The sequence below is a fragment of the Trachurus japonicus genome, chromosome 14 (genome assembly GCF_045865225.1).
Source record: "Trachurus japonicus isolate A0001 chromosome 14, Traja_1.0".
In the NCBI taxonomy this organism is placed as follows: domain Eukaryota; kingdom Metazoa; phylum Chordata; class Actinopteri; order Carangiformes; family Carangidae; genus Trachurus; species Trachurus japonicus.
This window is the reverse complement of record NC_140920.1, coordinates 27,831,115-27,854,478: the sequence shown is the minus strand read 5'-3', so window position 1 is coordinate 27,854,478 and position 23,364 is coordinate 27,831,115. Positions and strand designations below refer to the sequence as shown.

The following is a 23,364-nucleotide window of genomic DNA, read 5'->3' as shown; positions in this document are numbered from 1 at the left end:
CATGCTGTCAGTAGGTAGTAAATAGGTAGTAGGTAGTAAATAGATGGATATAATCATCAAAATTCAACTTTATGTGCATAACATCACTTGATCACAAACCAACACGGACCATTCACTTTGTGTTTTGCCATAGCTGGGTTGGAGCTACATTTATGAACACTGTACTTTCATGTACTTTCACATGTACCGTGTTTGTTCCGGACTTTCAGACTTTCCATTTGATCCGAACCAAAACTAGAATGGCCTGGAAGGCTGTATGGCTCTGGAACACTCTTGAACAAAGTCATACTGTGAGAGAACTCACAGTAACATTCATCAAGTGGAAATACAGTGCGTTCAGAACATGTTTGCACATAATATGAACGAGTTCATGAACGATCATTCATTGAACCCGTTCAAGCACAACACTGCCTGTTTACGAACCAATTAATGTCAAGTGTAGGGAGATGCAGCATGAGTACAGTAGGTAATGAGGACTAGACGTCTATGTTATAAAAGTTTTTTGGTGCATTTGCATTAATGCAGCGTGAAACCAGAATCAAATGTATACAATGTAGCAAAAACAAACCTTGGCTCAGGCTTTCAGGTGTGAAAACATCCTTACTTTTTAAATTCCAAAAGCTGTTTGTTTAGCGTAGCAGTATATTACATGTTTAAGCACTGTACATCTAGCAGAATTTTTTTACAATGACTTGACTTTACCCAAAATAGCAGCAGCAGGAGTATAGTTTAAGGGGGAATGTCATCTCACATGGGGAGTCATCTCATTATGGTTCTTGTTATCTAGCAGTGTTTATGTTCCCCACAAACAAACATGTCCTGGATATGCTTCAGTTGAATGCAGCAGTCCACGCTGTTCTGACAGTCCATCATAAGCCTTCATTAAAACATGCCCATGTCGTCCCAGATCACACAGAAATAACATCATTTTCAGAAAATTTCCATAATCCCAGATCACCTCTTATATTAACTAGGAGGCGGCTTTTTTATTTAGCCTGTATTGAATATTAGTCCTCAATCATCTTTTTAATCCTGCTCTACTTCTGTCAGAGGGCAGAGAAAGGAAAGCAGGGTTGTGGATTCAAAGCAGCCAAAAAAGGAGGAAAAAAGAAAAAACAGAGCTAGGACTGTTCACGGGTGATCGACACAGGCGTCAGCCAATGGCATCCGAGCGGAGGCTGCCCTCCCCCCTCCCTCTCCCCTCAATCTTGCAGAGTGCTGGTCCCTCTGTGCGCTGTAGTACGTGGAGGAGAGGAAGATCGAATACTACGTGAGGAGCCAGTGTCTGTGTGTGCGTGCCACCAACTACTACTTGCACTGGATTTAAAGCAATCTTCACTACAACCTGCAAGTGGGGATGAAAAGCTATTCAAACTGACATTCAGGAAAAAGGGAAGAGAAAGAGGAAAAAAGCTGAGAGCAGCTCTTTGAAGCCTGGTTGTGGGAAGATAGAAAAAGAGCATCTTTAAAAAAAAAAAAGAAGAAGAAAAAATCAAGCAGATCAGAATCAGCACTTTATTTTTTTTTTGGAAGCATGTATAATTCGGTATGTTTCATCATCCTGTCATGGGTGTTTGCCGTCCTCGTGTTCCCAGGTAAGACTTCTTATATTCCCCCATCTGAGCTCTTCGTATGTCCATGTTTACATCCCTCTACCTCCTCCTCTGTGGGTCCTATCAACACACAGTGGTGCTCTGTTGAGACGTCCCTTCTTCTTCTTCTTGTGGTGTCTGTCTGAAACTAATCTGTCAGTGGGACCCTGTGAAGATCTGTTGGGGGGAAAACCAAAGATGAGAAGTAGATGTTAAGTTTATGCAAAGAGCTCTCTATGTTGTTCACTCCGTGCTGTAGAGTCTCCAACAAGGAGCAGATAAAGTTCCTTCCACCTCAAACACTTGTCAACTTGTCTTAAAAAAAGATGACACAGCTTTAATGTCAAGGAGTCCCTGCTAGAGGAACAAAATCAATCTTCAGAGTAAATTAAAAACTCAGAGACAGCTTCACTATCTTATACCCTGGGTTATCAATGCAATGATTTTTTTGTAGGCATTTATGTAAAAATCAATTTCTGTTTGCTTTCGAAAGAAGTATTGATCAGTTAATCCCAAGAATATTTGCAGAAATCGATATTATTGAAGGATTATGTGTATGATAAAGTATTATATGTAAGCAAACAATATATGTTGATCAGTGGAGCAGTTGAGCTTTGTGGTTTTATTAGTGGAGCGCAGTTTGAAGGCAGTTTGCATTGCATGTGCATCTTATATAATGCCACCTTTGCCCTTTTTACTTCTCGTCTCAGTATCCTCGCTCAGAGATTGAAGGGAAGACCAGCCTGACAGGGAAAACTTGAGCTAAACCAGCTTCCTGGTGAATGGCGCAGGGGAGCCTGGTGTCCCGAAATTATGTTAAATGAGCCTGACGTCTGAAAATGCAAATATGTGCCCCGAGCACCTGAAGTGAGAGAAATGTATTTTCCCCCCTCAAAGGGATTACGTGGAGGAGATTATGTGAAAGGAGTCTGACAGGGAAATAATGTGATTCATTTACCGTTTTTTATTCTTCCAACTCATGTTCCAAGTCCTGCAAACACGTTCTAAGTATTTTAACCTTAAACCTCACGCACATGCTGTGAACAGGTAGATGGAGCAAACAGAGTGATCAGTTCATAATTATAAGTTATTTAGTGTTAAAAAAAAGAAGGAAAGAAACTCGCCCACATGGTTTATCTTGACTTCAGACTTCAGAGAAACACATCTAACATATCACACAATGCTGTAAGTGAGTGAGCAACATCATAGCAGACTGGAGGGAGACAAATCGGATGTGGGGCCTGACAGTTATGTGCAGGACTGATGGATTTGACTGTTTTATTATACTTCAATTAGGCAAAGATCAATGGCTTTCTTCACCTTGTCTATCTGGTGCCACATCTCCATCAGAGAGTAGTGACATTACTCAGCCTATGGAGTGCACTTATCACACTGTGAGTAGGAGGTGTACTCACTAGAGGTCTTGCCTCACACTGTTGGAGCTTGTAGCTGGGAAACAACACAATTGTTTCTCTTTTTTTTCTGAAGATGCTCTGTATCACTGTTTGAAAAATATTGTTTTCACTTTGCAACTCATGGTAATTGCATGAGGCTTATTCTTGTTGGGTGTATTTCCGCCATATTGTTGACATCATTAATGACTGACAACAAACACGCACCGCACGTGCTCTTATCATTTAATATGAAAGCCTGATCAGATCCAAAGCAGATGGTTCATCAGAAGTCATTTTGTAATGTGGTATATTGATGTGCGCCGACACGCCTTCATTTGTATTCAAAAAGAAGTTTATTAACAAGAAGAAGAACAGTGTACCAAAAATGCAGAAGCATCTCTGGTACCAATGTGAGATCTTTTCCCTATGGCTCAAAACCATGATCATATACTGTATACTTTCTAACTCCAAAACGCCACCTTCTGCCAACATAAGGATATAGCTTACCATAATAGGCATTAACTGTTCGACATTAACATGAACAATCCATGTATCTGTTAATCTAAACAATTCCTATAAATGTTTAACATACGCAGTTCATGTTTTGCATCTATGAACATGAGACAGGATCTAGCCTATAGAGTTTTACTACCTTACATTCATCCTCCGGACGAGGCTTAAAGTGAAATTCCGGCGTAAGTGTAAACCATGGTCAAACACACCGTAACACCGAGTTAGACCCCCCCTCGAGAGATCAATTTGCCCGACCGCTACATTCACGAGATCCACCAACTTCAGCAAATACCGCAATATCGCCACACACGGCGCTGTCCGGATCCACTGTCTGACCGCAACCAAAACGCCACCATTTGCCCAAAATAATGCTCAGAACTGCACCAAATGTCATCAATAGTACACACAGGGTCCCAGCACGTAGTACGAGTTGTCAAACATCTGCTAGCTTTGCCTGTTTTCTTTAGCAAGGAGATGCAACTCAACTCACCTACTTCTCCTCCGGGAGCCGCTCGTTCGTGAGGAAGCCCTGACGAGTCGATCACCGAGTGCACCGGAGTTCCGCAGCTCTTAAAAATGCTCATTTGCGCCTATATCGTGGCCAGCACTCGATAATAATAGTTATAAAGTGATATGCAAGATATAAAAAAAAAAAACTCTGATTGTATTTCCATGAGGTAATTGTTGATTGAGCTGCGGAACTCCGGTGCACTCGGTGATCGACTCGTCAGGGCTTCCTCACCAACAAGCGGCTCCCGGAGGAGAAGTAGGTGAGTTGAGTTGCATCTCCTTGCTAAAGAAAACAGGCAAAGCTAGCAGATGTTTGACAACTCGTACTACGTGCTGGGACCCTGTGTGTACTATTGATGACATTTGGTGCAGTTCTGAGCATTATTTTGGGCAAATGGTGGCGTTTTGGTTGCGGTCAGACAGTGGATCCGGACAGCGCCGTGTGTGGCGATATTGCGGTATTTGCTGAAGTTGGTGGATCTCGTGAATGTAGCGGTCGGGCAAATTGATCTCTCGAGGGGGGGTCTAACTCGGTGTTACGGTGTGTTTGACCATGGTTTACACTTACGCCGGAATTTCACTTTAAGTAAGGCTCTCACAGGAAAAATGTGAACAGGAAACACATTCTCCTAGGGTACATTCACAAGAGCCACTCATTATCTAATCTATTACTGTTACTAAACACATAATGCAACTTCTCTATGTATCTATACATGTATGTGCGTCTTTCTCTTTTATAACATCTACCTTCGATTCATTTACTTCTAAGCAAAAGTAAAGCACCAATTCACACTTTCCTTCAGTTCCAAAAAAGGGCACAAATAAAAAGAAGATCATAATACATGGTGATGATACAAGATATTAAAGCAATAAAGTTAAGGTGTATAATATACTATAATATATAACTCATAGGCCCTGGAAGGAAAAACAACATTTCCCCAGCCTAATTGTAAATGTACTCTTGGATTGATGGAACTCAAAAAAAAAAACATGGGAAAGGAAATGATGATAAACAGAAATATTCAGAAATAGAATATTAGCAGTCTGGAGCAGCACAGCTGGTGAAGTATTAGATGATGTGTGTTCTGACGTCAGTTCTGTCGCCTCTGTCTCTGTTGTCTGAGTATAGGTCAGCCTACTATGTCCTGTATTTTACAATTCTACGTACCTGCTGTGTACTGCACTGTCTGTAGTGTGTGTGTGTGTGTGTGTGTGTGTGTGTATGTGATCATGGCAAGATGTTGTCACCACAATAGGCTTACAGCTGTGCAAGTTGGAGTGATATACTTTGCATAAATATAAATGAGATCAAAATGAAGGCATAGATGTGATAATCCTAGTTCCATGTCAATCTCTATTTCTGCTCAAATGTGGTACGTAGTAGCAGTAAGGAAGTGCATAAGAAAGCTGGTAGTATACTATGGAAGTCACAACAATGGAAGTGACCAACATACAGTTATCAGAAACAGAGGTATAACAGATAATTGTTTCATATTAAGAGGTGGTTGATGGCTGTTGTCTGTTCACACTGTCACCTGTTGAGATAAAACCACAAAACCAGACAGTATTGTTTCATTAATCCCAAATAAATGACCAATTTATGGATATGTCTCCATAAGATTTAAACCAAGAGTTCAATAAAAACTATACTTAAAAAAATACCACATTACCAATAGTAGCTGGGACACAAAACAAAGAAGAAATAAATAATACCACTTATACACCTGCTTATTATTTAGTAGTGCAAAACATACAATCAGAAGATTCAGATCACATATCAGGATGAGATCAGAGGAGGGCTGAGTGACCAACAGAAACACTGCAGTAAACTAGATAACCGCTCTTGGATCGTGAGTGGATTGAACTCACTTCAACAGCAGACGTAAAGGTTCCATTTACCAGGAACAGAAACCTGAGGCAGCAGTGACCACAGACTCACCAACACCGGGCTGTTGAAGATCTGGTTGATCTGGATTGATGCTGAGGCAGCAGATGGGAGGGTCAGAGTTTGAACCCACAGAGCCGTCATGCCTACATGGTTCCACCAGTCCAGGATGCTGGTGTTGGTGGTGGAGTAAATGTGCGGGGGTGTTTTCTATGTTGGGCCAAACATGCTTTGACCTCCACAGCCTCCCAGTATTGTTCAGTCTTTCATATTTAATAATGCTTTGATACATTATACTGTGCCAACTCTAAACAGATCATGGCCCTACTGTATTTACATCATATATCCATATCATGGCCATAGTATTCACCTTTTAGAATGACATTCACTTAACTACAATTTGGACATTTTATATATGATTAAAAATGTATTTTATTTGATACTGTATTACCTTCAGCTCTTTTTACCCAGAAGCCTGCTGTAAAATGTCATCTTGTTTAAAGTCAGTAACTACAGCCTTTTTGTGTGTTGAATCAAAGAGGGTCATGGTTTAACCATTTTAATGACATAACTGCATCTGCTTTAGAAAATCTTAAAACCAATTCAGCCTATAAATCCTCCTCATCCTCCTGGATAAATGATGGCATCCGCTCTGTGAGGAGAGTAGACAAGCAGAGCGTAGGAGGAAAAACCGCAGCTGGCTGTCAGCTACACTCAAAACAAAGAGTTGTTGATTTCACCAAATGGAAAAAAAACTTAACCCTGTAAAACCCAAATATAGAAAAACGCAAAAAAAAAATTTTTCAACCATTAAGATGTTGTTGTAGGAGGCCTTTGGGGCTGAAAATGGAGTGTTTTCAAAAATTTTATGTTTTAGTAAGGTTTTACGGAAATGTTGTAATATTGCAACGTTGGGCTTAATGGGGAGCAGAATCTCCTGTATTTCCACTCATTGTCTGAACAGCAATACAGAACTAAGGATTCATTTGCAGGGTTTTGCTTTTCCCAAGCCAGTATATAACATGAATAATAATCTCAGTCATGTTGTTATGAAGAGTCATTTATTCCAACAAGAAGAACTTTGACATTTATTTATATTATTTACAGTGATAGTCCCAGAAGCAGTTCTTGTCCTCTGAAAAACAGAGGCAGACATCCAACCCAGTCTCACAGCATCACACTTGCTTTGGGTATTAGTATACCTTTTTGAATGATGTACTCATTCGTATTTGTTGCCACAGCTTCAACCATGTCTTCTGACACAAACTTTTGGAAGTATTGCAGTGGTGTGAGGAGGGAGTTGACATCATCAGTGAGAGCTGGACCAGAAAAATCAGTATTGGGACTGATAAAATCTTTTTTTTTTGCCTGCGACATCTGTCACGGGGCATGATGTGTTTGTTTGATTGGGGCTCAATGTCCACATTGGCTGGGCAATCAGTAGGTTCTTGGTTTTCTTTGTCCACACAGGCATCGCTATCGGATTCTTCGTCACTTGCATCAGTGTCGTCGAAATCCATGTCCACATGTCCCATGTCCTCTCTCCGTTTTGGACGATGGCAATTACATCCTGCACGCTGTACCGATGATCTCTCCTTGCTGGTGGCATTCTGAAATGGAAAAAATAAAAATGAAACAAATGTATATACAAATAGCACACATGCTTACTAGATTCTAGATGGCCAACAGGAAAGATGGGGTGGTGGGGAGACTGATTTCATTATGAAGTGTTTACAAATTGCACTGAAGTAGCCTGTTCACACATTTCACTGGTCACACAATACTGACCTATTGACCTATTGGAGACTGTGATTATCATCGTAATAGGAAATGCATGTAGCCTCCATCTTACAACCACACCTTACATCCATGAACATTAACACCTGTTCCAGGACAATGCCACAGATGCACCAGGAGCATCCCTGCTTTGACTATGAATTGCTAGGAACATTTTCTTATCAATAGAGACTAAGACAAAGGGCAGACATGCACAAACTGAATTTCTTTGTAAGAAAGTCCTGCATTCTGTGATAAGGAGAAAATACTGCGTGTTGAAGGTGGTTAGAAATTAAGTAAATTAAAATGTTTAAATATGGCAATATATCTTTGCTCTTTAGTTTCTAATACAATACAAATGTGTAAACATGTAATCCAATATAAGGCTGAAGGCTAGAATGTGTAAATCATGTGTAGTTTAAAGTTATATTGTGAAAATTTCAATTGAAGTTCCTCTCAAAAACAGGCTGTTTTGGCTACCACTCTGACCCAGCGTTGTAATATTGCAACAACTATAAAACAAGCTCTAAATAAAATGTAGGGCATATTTTCCACAAAAACTATATATGTTCATGTTCTAGACATTGTAATAAACACAAAAAAAATATTCAAAGCATTTTACTTACTTGAATTAGATGAATCCAGTCCAGTGAATCGAAGGGATGTTGCTCGATCAAAAAATTGGAGGTTGTGTGACTTCTTGACCTGAGGGCGGGCACTTATATACAAATGTTGGATCCAATCGCGATGTGAGAACAAACTATAGGACCCAATGATCATGTTAATGTGGTTGAACCAAAAAAAAAAAAAGAATTAGACGTTTTTTGGGGATAATCAAAAATGTTGTAATTCTGCAACACTGGGTCTTACAGGGTTAAGGATGAAAAAAAATTACTCATTTCAACAATCTCATCATCACAAACAATGCCAGGGTTGTTTTTTAAATGACCCATGTTCCTTCACTGGAATGATTGTAAACTTTTATCCTTTCTGTAGATGCAACAACCCCCCACCCCCACCCCCATCCCCACTCCACCCCGCCCTGCTAGATCAATTTTCTCCCATCTTCCTCTGTGATTTGATTGATATTTTTCCCCCCACACCCATTCATCCATGTGTCCCCTTGACATTGTGCCTCCCAAATTACTTAAAGAAGCCATTAGCAATATTGAGCTCATCTCTGCTCGCCATCAACAACCAGTCCCCTTCTCAGGCTACGTACCTGAATCTTTCAAAGTGGCCTCATTTAAACCCATTTGAAAAGGAAATAAAAAAAAACCCTACATTTTCAGGAAAATCTCCATTTTAGATCGGGAAAAAAACCAACAAGTCTGCAGGCAGCTTCTGGAACTGGATGAAGAAAATTACACATGTGATAGGAAGCAATCACAAAGTTGTCAAACACTGAGACAGCTCAGTTGTGTGTTGTGCAGTTAGGTGAGATGATGTTGAAATTTCCATTTTAGTTCTGAATGCAGTATTGATGCCTATTATTCATTCAATCTGACTATGCCTAACGACACATCTAAAGCTCATTATTTCATTTAAGGAGTGACTGAGTGAGTGACTGGCAACAGCTTTGTTTGGAAGTTACTGCACCCAGCCAAGGTATAGTATGTTGAGGCTTGTTCTTTTGTTTTGTTTTTTTACATGGTCTATGCATTAAGTAAATGAGAACTTAGATGTTAATTGGTGATTTTCAAACATGCTGCTGTGTGTTTTTTTGTTTTTGTTTTTTTTTTTTACTTCTGGAAGGAGTCCAGTAAGCTGTCTCCCTGTTTCCAGACTAAGCAAAGCTGTGTTAATCAGCTTCTGGCTCTTTGTCCATACAGTACTTTACAAACACATGCTTGAGTATATGTGTATGTGTGTTTTTTTTTCCTGTGGTGTGCACCCTGCTTCACATTCTGTACATATGTTACCTTCACACCTGGGAGCTGCCCAGATCCTGTTTATCTCACATCAGCTGACTGAGCAGCTGCAGCATACCTGCCAGGGCTGGGAGAAGCCACCACTTTGAAGATGTGAAGTAGTATTCTTTTGGTCACAAGGTTGTTTACAGAGTTTTAGGTGTGTGAGTGTGTGTGTGTGTGTGGAGGGTTAAAGAGAAATAGCTGACTGTGAAATAAAACTGCAAACATTTTCCTATGACAGTGAGTTAAAGACTGCAAGACAGTGTGTGTTTGCATTGCAGGAACATACATATATACCTTGCTCTTCTTTGTTGGAATAAATTTGGCTGTCAGTCTGAATGTACGATGAGCTGATGAAAGGTGTCCCTTGATTTTCAACATCTGCAAAAAAACACTGATACTTCCATTCATTCATCTAGTACAGTGTTTTTCAACCTTGGGGTCGGGACCCCACGTGGAGTCGCCTGGAATTTAAATGGGGTCGCCTGAAATGTCTAGTAATTGATAAAAAAATATTACTGATAAAAATATTATTTTAACTAATTGTTGTTCTTTTTAAAATTATGATTAAAAACACCACTCACAGTCGTAAACAACTGTATCTATACTTTCACTTTCTCGATTATGAATCAAGTTCAAATAAAATGCAGAAATGTGTGATGTCAAAATGGGGTCACAAGCCAAAAAAGGTTCAGAACCACTGATCTAGTATCAATACTATGTGTGTATTTGTATTTCATGTAATAATAATTTTAAAAAAGCCCCTTTCCAACACGTAGATGTATAAAAAACAGCTGAGGCTGTAACTGTCCAGGCCAAAGAACAAGAATATATCCAGATTTTCAGGTCAACCCTGAGAGGAGCAGCTACAGATATTCAAGGTCAATGACTTCAAATGTTCTCATTAACCCACAGCCTTAAATAACAAACATGGAGCAGAGATGTGTATTGGACAAACATCCAAACATAAATGGGTCTGTTGATGATTCAGGGCAGTGAGTACGGATCCAGCTGCATTTACCTCAGCAGGAAGGAATTAAACAGTTGCCAGGACATTTTACTTTGAAATTCTGCAAATAAGTGAAACAATTAAATACAGAATAGAACCTGCTGCAGTCTTGGCAATGTTCGCAAACCACAAATGTTGTGTACTACTCAGTACAGATGTATGACCACCATGTTACCACGGTAACATTGTTCTCAGGCATGATGTCTAATGAATTTGGCTTAAAATGAGTTTGTTGTTCAGTGTAAGAAATAGTCATATTGCATTGTATCAACCATGAAAAACAGGAGTTTTATTTAACATTTATTTGAAACTAGCCTCAGAACTTAATCCACCTCTTGTGTAGTATAGCATGCAGAATCTGGCTGGGCATTTCCTTCCTAACACCATGAAAGTGCAGACATTTCAAATGTTGTCACAGGTGATTCATTTTGACAATAGAGATCCCCAACTCGGCTGTTGTCAGTCGACAGCCTCGCTACGATCAGAGAAGGGTTTGGACAGGTGGGTGGAGCGCCTGCCACTCATTTACAATCCCTATCCAGACGTTATGGTGGATGAACGTCTGGGCCGATTCGAAAGGCGCTCGCCCATTCAAGCTGAATTTGCCAAGTAAACCTGAGAAATACAGGAGGATGATCTGGGCAGCATGTGGTGCTAGGAGCAGCTATATCTGGAACATGCAGGCGGGATGGTGGTGGTGGTGGGGGCTCCAGAACCAGGCCAAGTGTGAGGTCCTGGATAGGAAAGCAAGTCCCTAAGGCTACATCATATGTGATAATTACTTTGTATGGACTTGGCGAAGAAGCACTAAAGATATTATTATAATTTATTACTGTATGACTCCATTTTCCTCTTCTCTTTTCCATTAATGGGCAAAGAGTAATTATGGGGACCGTTGATGGTCCCTTAGCAGCAGGTTGCTCAGGCCTCTGCAGTTTACGAGAACTGCTGAGTACTGTGTGTATTTTGTCACCCTTTGATACATAATGCCATGGAAAAGGCACACATTTCCAAATAATGTGACATAAAACTGCTTTATCAGCTCATTTTTATTTAATTAAACACCATTAGGGAGCAAAATTGCTTTCAGCCTCTAAGCAGCTTTAACAGTGAAGCCTAAACGCTTTCAGATTAAGGCCGTCTGGTATCTGTGAAAAATGAAACTATGTAATTATGCACAACTAATAAAATTGTAATAAGAGGCAGAAAATACAATTACGAGGGGACATATGTACACAGAGTGCACATGTATTCCTACTGTACACACTCAGGTTGTGTGTGTGTGGCTGTGGCTCTACACCTTCACACTTGTCTAGTGATTAGATATGGCTGTTTAAATCAGCTCTGAAGGACTTTTTTATGATTTATTTATAATGCCATACAGTGACTAACTTGAACTATGACTGTGCAGGTCGATCAACAAGTGTTCAATCAGACTGACCAAACTTACCAAGAGATTGTGCAAGGTAGCTCCTGGCAACCTTGTTAAATTACAAGTGTACATTTTGAGGAAAATTACAGTAACCTTTATCATGGTTTGAATTGTGTCCATTGTTATGAAACGAAACAGTGCTGGTTACACTCCAATCCTGTGTCCTTAATGAAATAAATTGAGTGTACTCAGGTCAGTTTTTCAAGAAAAGATGTGGCGACCCCTTAACCCTTACCCTAACTGAATGTGCTGCACTGTCTATTCACATAATCAGTGTGAATTTACCTGAAATAATGGCCTATATTTGTATTTAATCTTTAGAATAAACCACTCAGACAGACAGAGAAACTGCTGCTGAATTTGTGAACATAACTATCCTCTCAAACCATTTTCAAGCCTTGTCTAAAAAGCAATTTTCAATGCCATGGCACATTTCCACTTTCTTTCATTTTCCTCCGCTGGACAAATGTGTTCTTCAAATTCAAGTACAGCAGAATGAAACTAATTTTTAGCTCTGTGCCTGTGCTGCTCAACATGATGTATTACATGAGTGAAGGCAGCACTTTGTTTCTGCGAGCAGTTGCAGCTGAAGAAAGAGGTTTTCAGGGACATCGATTTCTTTGAGACTCTGGAGACAAGGCGCACCTGTGGTGACAAAGACGGTACAACAGTAGTACACGGGCGGGTTTGGACTCTCCACTGAGATTAATAAACAGAAAAAAACTTTAGCACCGGTGTTATCCTTCAGACAGACTGATGCCTGAAGCAAACTGCTCCTCTCTCTAATCATTCCTCAGCATGATACTTCCCTCAAGGCTGCTCCTATAAGTTTGGGTCAAATCTCCCTCAAATTTTCTGATGTGTGGGAATCTGTCAGTGTGTGTGTGACTCCTATTAATAATACCTGATCGAGCCATTAATCATAATGACTTGATTATAGATAACATCACTACTTGGTTCTTCCCCTCAATTTTAAAAACTCCGGTTGATGGATTGCAATTATCAGTGAATCAAAGTGGTTAAAAATGAAGCTTCAGTTAATGTTGATGATCAGCGCAAGCATCCGCTTCTGCTTTATATTTATGCAATCTAATGTCACTTAACCCAAATTGCGATTATAAATCACGCTAAGCACCAACCCCTTTATCACACAGAAGAATCCAGGAAGTTCTGTTTGAAAACAGTTTGAAGCCCAGCATGGTTCAAGTTATTTTGTGAGTGCTGCTGCTTGTTGGTGGTGTTGTTTTTCACTGAAATGTGAAAAACGTCAAATTTTATGGACTCGTATTACTCACCATTGACACAACTTACTTCCTGAAAAGAGATGGAAAGACGATTCATCGCCTTGTCACCTCTCCTGCAGATTACATCATTCATGTGTCTTTTGCGATATATTCAGAGTCTGGCACTGTAAGTTAATGCAAAGCTTTTCACACTTCAGAAATATCAGACAAACTCAAGAGTTTTAGCTGTTAACCCCAATGGAACGCAAAACTCAGACAACATTGCACCCACACTACTGTATATATAATTATGATTCAAGGTGTTTGTTTTGTTTTTTTTAGGGCCGGGACTCAATTAAAAAAATTAATCGATCTAATTAGAGGCTTTGTAATTAATTAATCGCAATTAATCGCATACAAATATTTGATCTGAGGGCAGTGAGAAGCATTTTTTTTTTTCACATAGATTTTAGTGTAGGGGAGCGCCGGGTCGATTGATACACTTTTCATTTAAACGTCTTTTTCAAAGATGACGTTATGTACACAAACATTTTTATCATGTGATCAACAACTCACATGTGTATTCTCTTAGTTACAAGTGTAATTTAACACATATGTTGGATGATCGCGCTGTTTTATAACTTTGAACGTAAGTTGACATTTGTCTCAAACGCCCCACCTATGCGGGTCGTTTGAGACACAGAGGAGGGACGGTTGAAACAGCATGTTTTAAACAGAAACTACTGACATTACTCTCGTTTTTATGCAGCATATCAGATCACATACTAGTGGACTCGTTATTGCCAAAATGTCACATAATTTCTCACAATATAAATAGGTCAAATAAATATTTTTGTCCCGTGCGTAATTGTCAGGATCCGCATTTCGATTAAACTCGCCTTTCTTCTTTTGTACGAGTTGTTGGACGACTGCATTTTCATTTAATTTACTTATTTCCCTGTCCTAAGTCATGTTTATGGATACACAGTTGAACATATTGTTATTTTTCCCTCGGCATTTTCCCGGGGAGCATACGTCAGTCCGACTGCCCACAAGTCCGACGGCTCATTTCTCCGACTACCCATTCTACAGTGTTGAGGTTAGGTTTAGGGTAAGGTTAAGGGTTAGGGCTACTTAAGTCGGAGAAGTGGGAGGTCGGACTGATGACGCAAAAATAAAGAAATGTATGGTCGGAGTCGGAGAAATGGGTAGTCGGAGAAATGGGTAGTCGGACAGACGTCATGCGCCCCATTTTCCCCTCATTTTGCTGAATATCTGTTGATTCATGTCATAAACACGTTTTGTTCATTAAAAATATGTGGTGTTTATTACCTACATGTTGTTCATTCAAATCGGTTGTTGTTCATTGCAGAACAATAGGGTATTAATTTGGTGATTTATTGATCGCGCAGTGTGAACAATCACTACGCACGGTGGCGTGAGGGACAGTTGAAACAGCTGTATCAATCGTCCCTGCAGCGACTACTGACACTTCAACCTGTTTTGCCTTTAAACTTCAAAACTATGACATTGCATACATTAGGACCTGTTTATGTACGAATTCATCTGTTGTTAGGTCATATTATTATTGCATGAAACACACAATACAACTTTTGATCACAAAAAAACTACCGCATGTAAGATTTTACTTTCCGTAGTCAAAAACAGGTTCGCGCTAATAACTTTTGAATGGCGTGACGTAATTTCACGAGCTTTCCCAGGATTGGTCGGTGTTGAGTGCTGAACATAGTGACAAAATCTGACGGCTCAAGCTTGTGTGGTTTTCGAGGAAATCGCTGTGTATCAATCGTCCCGTGTATCAATCGACCCGGCGCTCCCCTACCATTGAATGACTGAATACATAAGCTTAAGCATTCAAGGTGGTACTTAACCAAGACCAACAGACTAGGGATGCAAATTGTATCAATTTGTATCAAATATCGATTAATTCATTAATCGATATTTGATACGTACAGATTAAATGGATTTTCCTTCCAATACACTATGATGATTACTGTAGTATTTAACTGGGCTACTTAAATCACAGTAGCATAAACTGATTTGTTGAACTGATGTAAACATTAATAAAACTCAGTTACCAATCACACAGCTCCATGTTGTCCCTGTGTGATGTTCAGGGACAGGTCAGGACAGTCTGAAGACAGAGCTCTGAGGGTGAAGTCCTATCATAATGAGATGAGATGCACCTGTGACAGTGACAGGTCATAGATATAGCGCTGCAGCTGAGCAATTAGCGCTATATAGGGCATTTAGCGTGCGCCCGTGTCTGTGTATCTATGTGCAGGCAGAGATCAGAGATGGTGTTTTAAATAACCATGCTAGCGTTTCACCAGCTCTCATCTCTGCCAGTCAGCCTCTCAAACTGCCGCCTCTCTCGCGCACCGCACGTAGACACACGTGAGAAAAAAAATGTAAACTAAGTGTGATTAAATGCGTTAATTTTTTTAACGCGTTCATTTTTGTGTAATTAATTAATCGTAATTAATGCGTTAAAGTCCCGGCCCTAGTTTTTTTACTTCATTTTTCATGTAATGTAAAATTTAAAGGGGCACTATGCAAGATTTTCACCTAAATTAAACAGCTTTGGAGTAATTGTGATGGTTAACCTTCCTCTTGTGTCTGGGTCTCCAGTGACCTGTTTTCAGGTTTCAAATGCATAAAAGTACTACATAAATTTGTTTAATCATATGTGCAAAGCCAACCTTTTCATGGATAATGAAGCCTAACAACATGTGAAACAAATGGGATGATAAATAATTGTTTTAGTGTGTTTTACAGCTGATTTAAGACTCGGGTCAAAACTGACCTGAACACCATAGAAAGCTGACAATAGGAAAGGTTCAATTGAAGTCAAGGGGTATACTGACAAAAAAGGCCCAGGGGCCCACAGCAAAAAATATTTAAATTTTTTTTTTTAAAGAATTAAAGAAAAAAAAGGGTACCGTAGATGACCATTTATTAGCCCGGGCGTTTAATATGCTAAATCGACTTGGAGCCCAGGCGTTTATAAGAACCAGGCGCGCATTTGCAACAGGCTACAATTTATTTTTGCAATGAGCAGCACCAGACCATCATGCAAAGAACAAGGATTTCACCGTAGGACCACTGGAACAAAACTACTTTTTCCCCCGACGCATCTTTATTGACATCAGACAATAAATACAAAGACAGTTTGTCTGTGTAACCGCGACACAGGGAGCTGATCAGAGCAGTGTTATGAATGATAACGGAAGGGGGGGTCGATCGCGGTAATTTCAACACTGTACATTAGCGCATTTATCTATATCCCTATATCCCTCAGTCTAGCGCGCCTGTGTTTGTGTGTGTGTGTGTGTGCGCGCCTGCATGCGAGAGAGAGAGCGAGAGGAGGGGCTGACTGACAGAAGAGGTGAGAGCCGGTGCTGTTAAAAAAAAAAACTTTTGTTTTCTGTGCAAGACTATGGTAAACACTTAATCGCCCGGGCGTTTAATTGAACCGGCGTTTATTATGCCAAATGAGGTCGGACCCCGGCGGCTATTAGAGCACAGGCGCGTATTTGCACGCGGGCGATTATTTGGTCATCTACGGTATTTTACAACTGATTTAAAACACGGGTCAAAACTGACCCTAACACTATAGATGGCAGTAGAAAGCTAACACAAGACATGGGTTAAATTACTTGTTACGGGGAGAATGGAGTCCCTTCAGATCTTGCAAGATCTTGTCACGCCAGAAACATGGACTGCTTTATGACACTACGACACAAACACAACCCATAATCAATTATCTATAATGTTACCCACCTCACTAGACATCGCTCCATGGATTGCAGCTGTTAGTTCTTTTTCATGACAGTGAAAATATGCTCTCTGAAACTGTAGGGGGAGCTCTGTAGAGAAAAACAACCAACTAACCAAAAACAGCGAAAAAGCAACAGGACTTGCATAGTTCCCCTTTAAAGCATCTTTCCTTAAATATTCAGGGATTGCGTCCAAGAAATGCAATGAAAACAGAGTTTCTCGAAATGTTACTCAAATACCAGTAACCGAGTCAGATAACACATAATCTACTTTGGATTCAGGACACTGGGGCATTGTCTTCAAAGCTTTACAATGGAACAATCATTGACAGTGAGTCACTACTTATACACAGCGGCGGCATTGTAACAATAGCGAACACAGGCTAACATTCATTGGAGAGGATACATTTGTGAGAACACTGTCTCTTGGCATCAGCGAACTACACCCGGTCGAACGCTGCCGGGTAAATGACAGCCTCAGAGTCTCTGAATGGATGCAAGTAATAGATTGTTGCTGAATAGGCGACGGATGGCACAAGCAAGAACAAACATTTGAGTGTCATGAGGCTGCAAGGCTGTAATATGAGAAGGGACTGCTGAAGCAGAATCCAAGCGCTGTAAAGTATACAGTGTGGCAGTGTTGTTGTTGTTGTTGTAAGTGCATACAAATGTGCCGAGTTTTATCCAGGGCTGTTTTCATTCAGAGCGAACCTTCAGTGACTCATTCATCACTTATTTACTCAATCAAAATGGATCGCAGCACGGGTGAATCTTTGTGCCAAAGCCTCTGTGGATTTGTTAAATGGAGATAGCTGGTAATTTCACAAATAACACTTATAATATTTTACTTTGCAAGGTGATGAAGTGAAGTGATGCCATTAAATCTGTTGGTAGTGCTTGTTGTGACAGAACTGTGAAGACAGTGTTTTTACTTAAACCAAACTTTTTTTTTTTTTTTTCCCTTTTTAATGCCATCACATACAATCAGTGACATTTAATCACGCCACGTCTGTGAGATATTGATTCTGTTCTATGTTTGGTGTGTGTAACAGAGATTCATTGCTGTAATGAACTACTTGAAAATGTTTGACCATTGGCTGATGCCAGCAGTTTGCTCTGATGGACTATTTGTGTTCAGCGGTGCGGTCAGCCGGGGCCGGGCGGTGTGGAGACAGCTGCAGGGACACGTGAGTATAGGGGCGTTAAAGCTGATGAAGGTTCTGGAGCAGGGCTAATCGATAGTGTGATATGAAGCATGGGTCAAACAACCGGTCGTTTGTTGTGACAAAAGAATTATTACCGACTCAGCACTTCTCCACGGCTCCGCGCATTTTGTTGTTTCCACAGATTTACAGAGTTGGTTTACTCTCATTGCTCTCGTCAGGCTTGTTTCCTGCAGCGCTGCACAGCTGGTTTTGATGGTAGCAGGCAGTGGACCAAACCACTGGGGGAGGGGGAGGGAGAGATGATTAGATGGTTTTTCAGTACACATTATTTTATCAATTAATTAATACATATGTATAATAAAGTTATATATTGCATGTTGTATACATTCTTATTGCATTTGTTGCATTTATTCTATGTTGTGATCCGACCCACATCCCTGTCTGTGTAAGGTTCTTTCTTTCTTTCTTTCTTTCTTTCTTTCTTTCTTTCTTTCTTTCTTTCTTTCTTTCTTTCTTTCTTTCTTTCTTTCTTTCTTTCTTTCTTTCTTGCTTTCTTTCAATGATTATAGATTGGGACAGACCTGCCGTACAAAAGGAGGTTTTTAAAGGCACAGAGAAGGTTTCATTTGTAACACACTGTGTGATGAACATTCTGCCAAAGAATAGAGAGTTGACCCAGTCATTTATACTGCTGGTGGTTGTGGAACAGATTGTATGATGAAAGTGTGAATGGAATCTGACAGGAAGCCACGCCCATTCACACACTAGCAACAAATGACGCAACAAACACCCAACAAACTGGGTACAAGCAAATACAATCAGGGATGGGATGGAGCAGGAGGACACAAGGGTGAAAGAGTCGGATAATAACCCAAACAGTCCAGTCCAGTCCCTGACTTCAGCGCAATTTTAATAAAGTGTCACTTTAAAACTTAACGTAATAATAAATGATCTGTACACAGCAAATGCACACATCCCTTCACTTAAACAATACATGCAATTGTTCATACACACTGAGTTGATAAAGACATGTAGCAATATTTAGATGAACAAAAAACAGCTGCTTTGATAATTCATTTCAAACCTCAACCATTTGAATCCATGTGAGTCTCTGCTACAGCTGCAGGTGAGATGCTGCTGTTGGCTCCAGAGAGAAAATCACCTTAGATTTTTCCTATAAGGAGCATTAGAGAATGCACATACTGTAGAAGCCAAATGCTGAAACAAACCAAGACTAATACATTGTTTGATAAGTCACATATTATCTAACAGTCTAAACATATGCATTAAAATGTGAAATAATGCTGCTGTCACTGTAAATGGTTATTGTGATCTAATATCAGATGTAGTATATTTGTCTGATAGATTCAGCATCACCTTACTGACAACTTTCCATGCATGTAAACATGAAAATTACCAACATTTATACTCAAGAGGAATGCGTTTACTACAGAAAAATACATTGCCGTTGCAAATTAGTTGTGCATAAATGTAATAATGCAGGAGGCAGAGATGATTGGAAGACATATCTCAGAGATTAAGTCTCATAAAAACAGTGAGCACAAAGGAAAAACTGTAATGAGGCAAAATATGAGTGCCACGTAAATGTGAGTTACATAAATTACTGCGATTACCCACTGGGCATTTTGTTTAAGCTGACAAACTAGCTGCTCATTACTGCTGCTTCTACAGCTGCTGCTACCTATGCATGTCATGCCCCACTTCCGCCCCTGAATCCACCTGCAAGCTCAGTTTCTTCATGCCCCCCCCCTGGGAAAGTTGCATTGATCTCTCCATGCAGTGGTTTTAAATTATGCTTCACAAAGATACAAAACACAGCCTTGGCACCAAATTTAAATATCTGCATTCAGTCTTATCAACATATCCAAGTTTATATAAATTAATCGACCAACAGATGGTTATACATCATATCCAAAAGGTAAAACTGGATCTGTTCTGTATCATCTTGAGAAATTAAAATGAGCTGCATCAACAAACATTAAACAAAAGGTCCAGTGTGCAGCCTAATAATTGGCACGGTTTACTTGCAAATCTGAATAAACCAACCATGAATATACTGTATAAGTGTAATCGCTTTAAAATAAAATTTGTTTGGTATTCGTAGCCTTATAATTATGTACATTTTGCAAGGGTCTTGCTTTAGAGAGTGTCGCCATCTTGTACTGCCATGTTTATCTACTCTCTAGTGTTTTCCCCATTTCAAATGATTGAGTAGATACCGTTTCCTCGATGCCTCTAAATTCCAGTGTTTTAAAATGTTTGTGTGTATGTGAATGTATATGTCTTCCTATATGTGTCCCCTATATTCCATGTTTTTATCATGTAAAGCACTTTGAGCTCAATCAATCAATCAATGACTTTTCATGCACATGGCAGGGCATGAAAAGTCCTTTACAAATAAAGTCTAATTGATTGATTGAGTGCAATGAGCTTAGCATTTAGCATTTCTTTACTGTGCCAAAGTGAGCTGCTAACAGGGCTGTAGCTACATGCTTCTCATGTGCACAGCTCAAATGTGTGTAAGCCCTCCAACCTTTGCATTTACATAATTTTGTCTGACCAGCAGAACCAGCATGCTACATTAATGAGGAATATAATCTGGTGAGACATCAGGCTATGCCACCAGATAGCCAGAAAGACCTGGAAAAGGGAGGGTACACAACACAAACACAAAAAAGGCAAAATCAAGAACTTCATCCACACATCTAGGAGAGAGAAGAGAGAGGAGATGCAGTAATATTGTCAGCAGGATCACATGCACTATACATACTTTTACAGGATTCAGTAAAAGTGGAGAATGTACAGGCGCAAGGCTTAAAGTGATCAAAGAATAAGTCACAAACTAAAGCTTATGGTATCCAAAGATTTGGTATTAAAGATTCAGACAGACAGTTTGATATCAGCAGGGAAGTGTATTCCAGGAGGTGGGGCCACGATAGGAAAAGACCCTGCAGTCAACAGATGTCTTGTGAAATCTGGGGACAGACAGGAGCCTTGTATCCCAAGAGCTGAGAGCAGGGGATGGAATATAGAGAGGATTAAGGACATCAGACAGGTATGATGGGGCACCGCCTATTTAGGATTTTGTAAGTCATCAAAAGTACCTGAAAGTCTGAGCTGACATGGATAAGGAGTTATGTCAAATCTCCAGGTCCATGTAGGTCATGAATTTTTGTGGAGAAACTCAGCCAAATCCAAAGCCTGATACAGTGCCATATCTAGACACACGTTCATGCTGGACATTCATGTGCTGCCTTCTAACTCTTTTGGCTCTGCTATCTGACATTAATGTCCATCTCAGGTGATCACAGGTTGTCAGGATGCATTTTATTGTTTTAGCAATGCATCCTGACTTCCACTGATTTCCTCTGCCACAAGCTAATTGATGCAAATACAGTTAAATTATGAATGAAAAATGTTTTACTATTTCAATTTAATAAAACTTGATCTCATTTTAAGAGCTGTGCACATTAACTCACTCAACCCCTCATGCTTGGTTTCTCTCCCTCCCTCTCTCTCCCACATTCTCTCTCATCAGGTCTGGAGCTATAAACACAGACTGCAAAGTTCCTGCACAGTGGTTTCAGAAAAAATAAAATAAAATCAAAATAAATAAATAAAATGTTTTAAATAACTAAGTTAAAATTTAATAACCCTATCACTGTTATTGCTGAACAGTTCACACTAATGTTTTGTTCTCTGCTGTGTGTGTGTGTGTGTGTGTGTGTGTGTGTGTGTGTGTGTGTGTGTGTGTGTGTGTGTGTGTGTGTGTGTGGTGTGTGTGTGTGTGTGTGTGTGTGTGTGTGTGTGTGTGTGTGTGTGTGTGTGTGTGTGTGTGTGTGTGTGTGTGTGTGTGTGTGTGTGTTTGGAAAGGGCACTGACCTTTATAAGCACACCCCTTAGGGTAGATAAACCATATTTTGTGATGGGTTATTTCAAATATTCATAACTTAGGCTAATTTGTGCCTTTTTCTATTCCCCCCGCCATAAAAATAACAATATATCTGAAATTCCTAAATATCATTGCAGGTGCTTGTTGAGGATACAACTCGAGGCTACTTTACTTTCCCTACCCCCCTCCCCTGATTTATTTGTTTTATATTCATTTGTATAAATGTGAGCTGTATAAAATCAGCTCATACCTACAATTCAGTGAGTGCATGCTACAAATTGTATTTCAAATATAACCATTGTTTTATCATCATTGAAGTCATAGACTCAACAGGACATCATCATCCATAATCATTTGTTATCATAATTATATATAGGCTGATGATGTCACTTATTTATCAAATATTAAAGGTCATGTAGGCAACATATTCTTACTTAACACAGTTGCCTGTACATTTCATTAAAAAAATGGATAAGACACATTGTGAGGGGAAAGCAACCCAGCAGTAGATGAGCTTTTTCTATGTGCACGGCAGTGTGAGAATCCAAAAGGTCAACAACATCAACCTTTTGTGAGCTAGACAGAAATGTGAAGGAAAACATTATTGCTTCGGGATGTTACCACATAAAAGAGAAATGAGAATACAAACATGAAAAACAAGTTAAGTGCAGAGGAACTGATGTCAGCTGGAGTTCAGCTATACTCACTGCCAATGTCACACAAACTTCTACAATGATGGATGCAAGCGTTGGCTGGCCTTGAATTGTTGAAATAATCTTGGTACTTATTACAATTCTGTTCCTTCACCTCTGGGGTCAGTGGTTACAAGAGGGTCACTTCACCTCCTCATCACCAGCCTTCAGATTTACAATGAATAAACTTAACATGAGATGGAATGCAAAACCCTCAGGACAAATGCTATACAGGTGCACAACAGAAATCTTGAGGGAGACAGAGAGGGGTAAACTGGATTAGAGAAGTCGGTATCGTCAACAGGAAGCAGTGAGCGAAGTGCAAACAAGTGTGATTTCTGAGACCTTGGGTTGGGAATGGGAGACAATTAAGAACAAAGACCCTGAAGCTCACAAGCTGTTTTTGAGGTAGAAATGTTAAGACAGCCCTCTCTGCCAGAAACCTGCAACAAGTCAATACATCTTCTATGTCCTTTCTGCCAACCAGCACACCTTTGATAGGGTTTTTATAAAAGATTGTTGCCTCGTTCAATGGAAAGCAGTGAC

General features: G+C 39.9%; 1 protein-coding gene across 1 annotated transcript in view; it reads left to right on the top strand.

Moving 5' to 3' along the window:
• The first annotated feature begins 1,236 nt into the window (after window positions 1-1,236).
• Window positions 1,237-23,364, top strand: part of opcml (opioid binding protein/cell adhesion molecule-like) — a 336,839-nt gene continuing 314,711 nt past the window's right edge. The window contains exon 1 of the mRNA XM_085798699.1: window positions 1,237-1,595. Coding sequence (XP_085654825.1) covers window positions 1,535-1,595 — 61 coding nt within the window. The 5' untranslated portion in view covers window positions 1,237-1,534. The remainder of the gene's footprint in view (window positions 1,596-23,364) is intronic.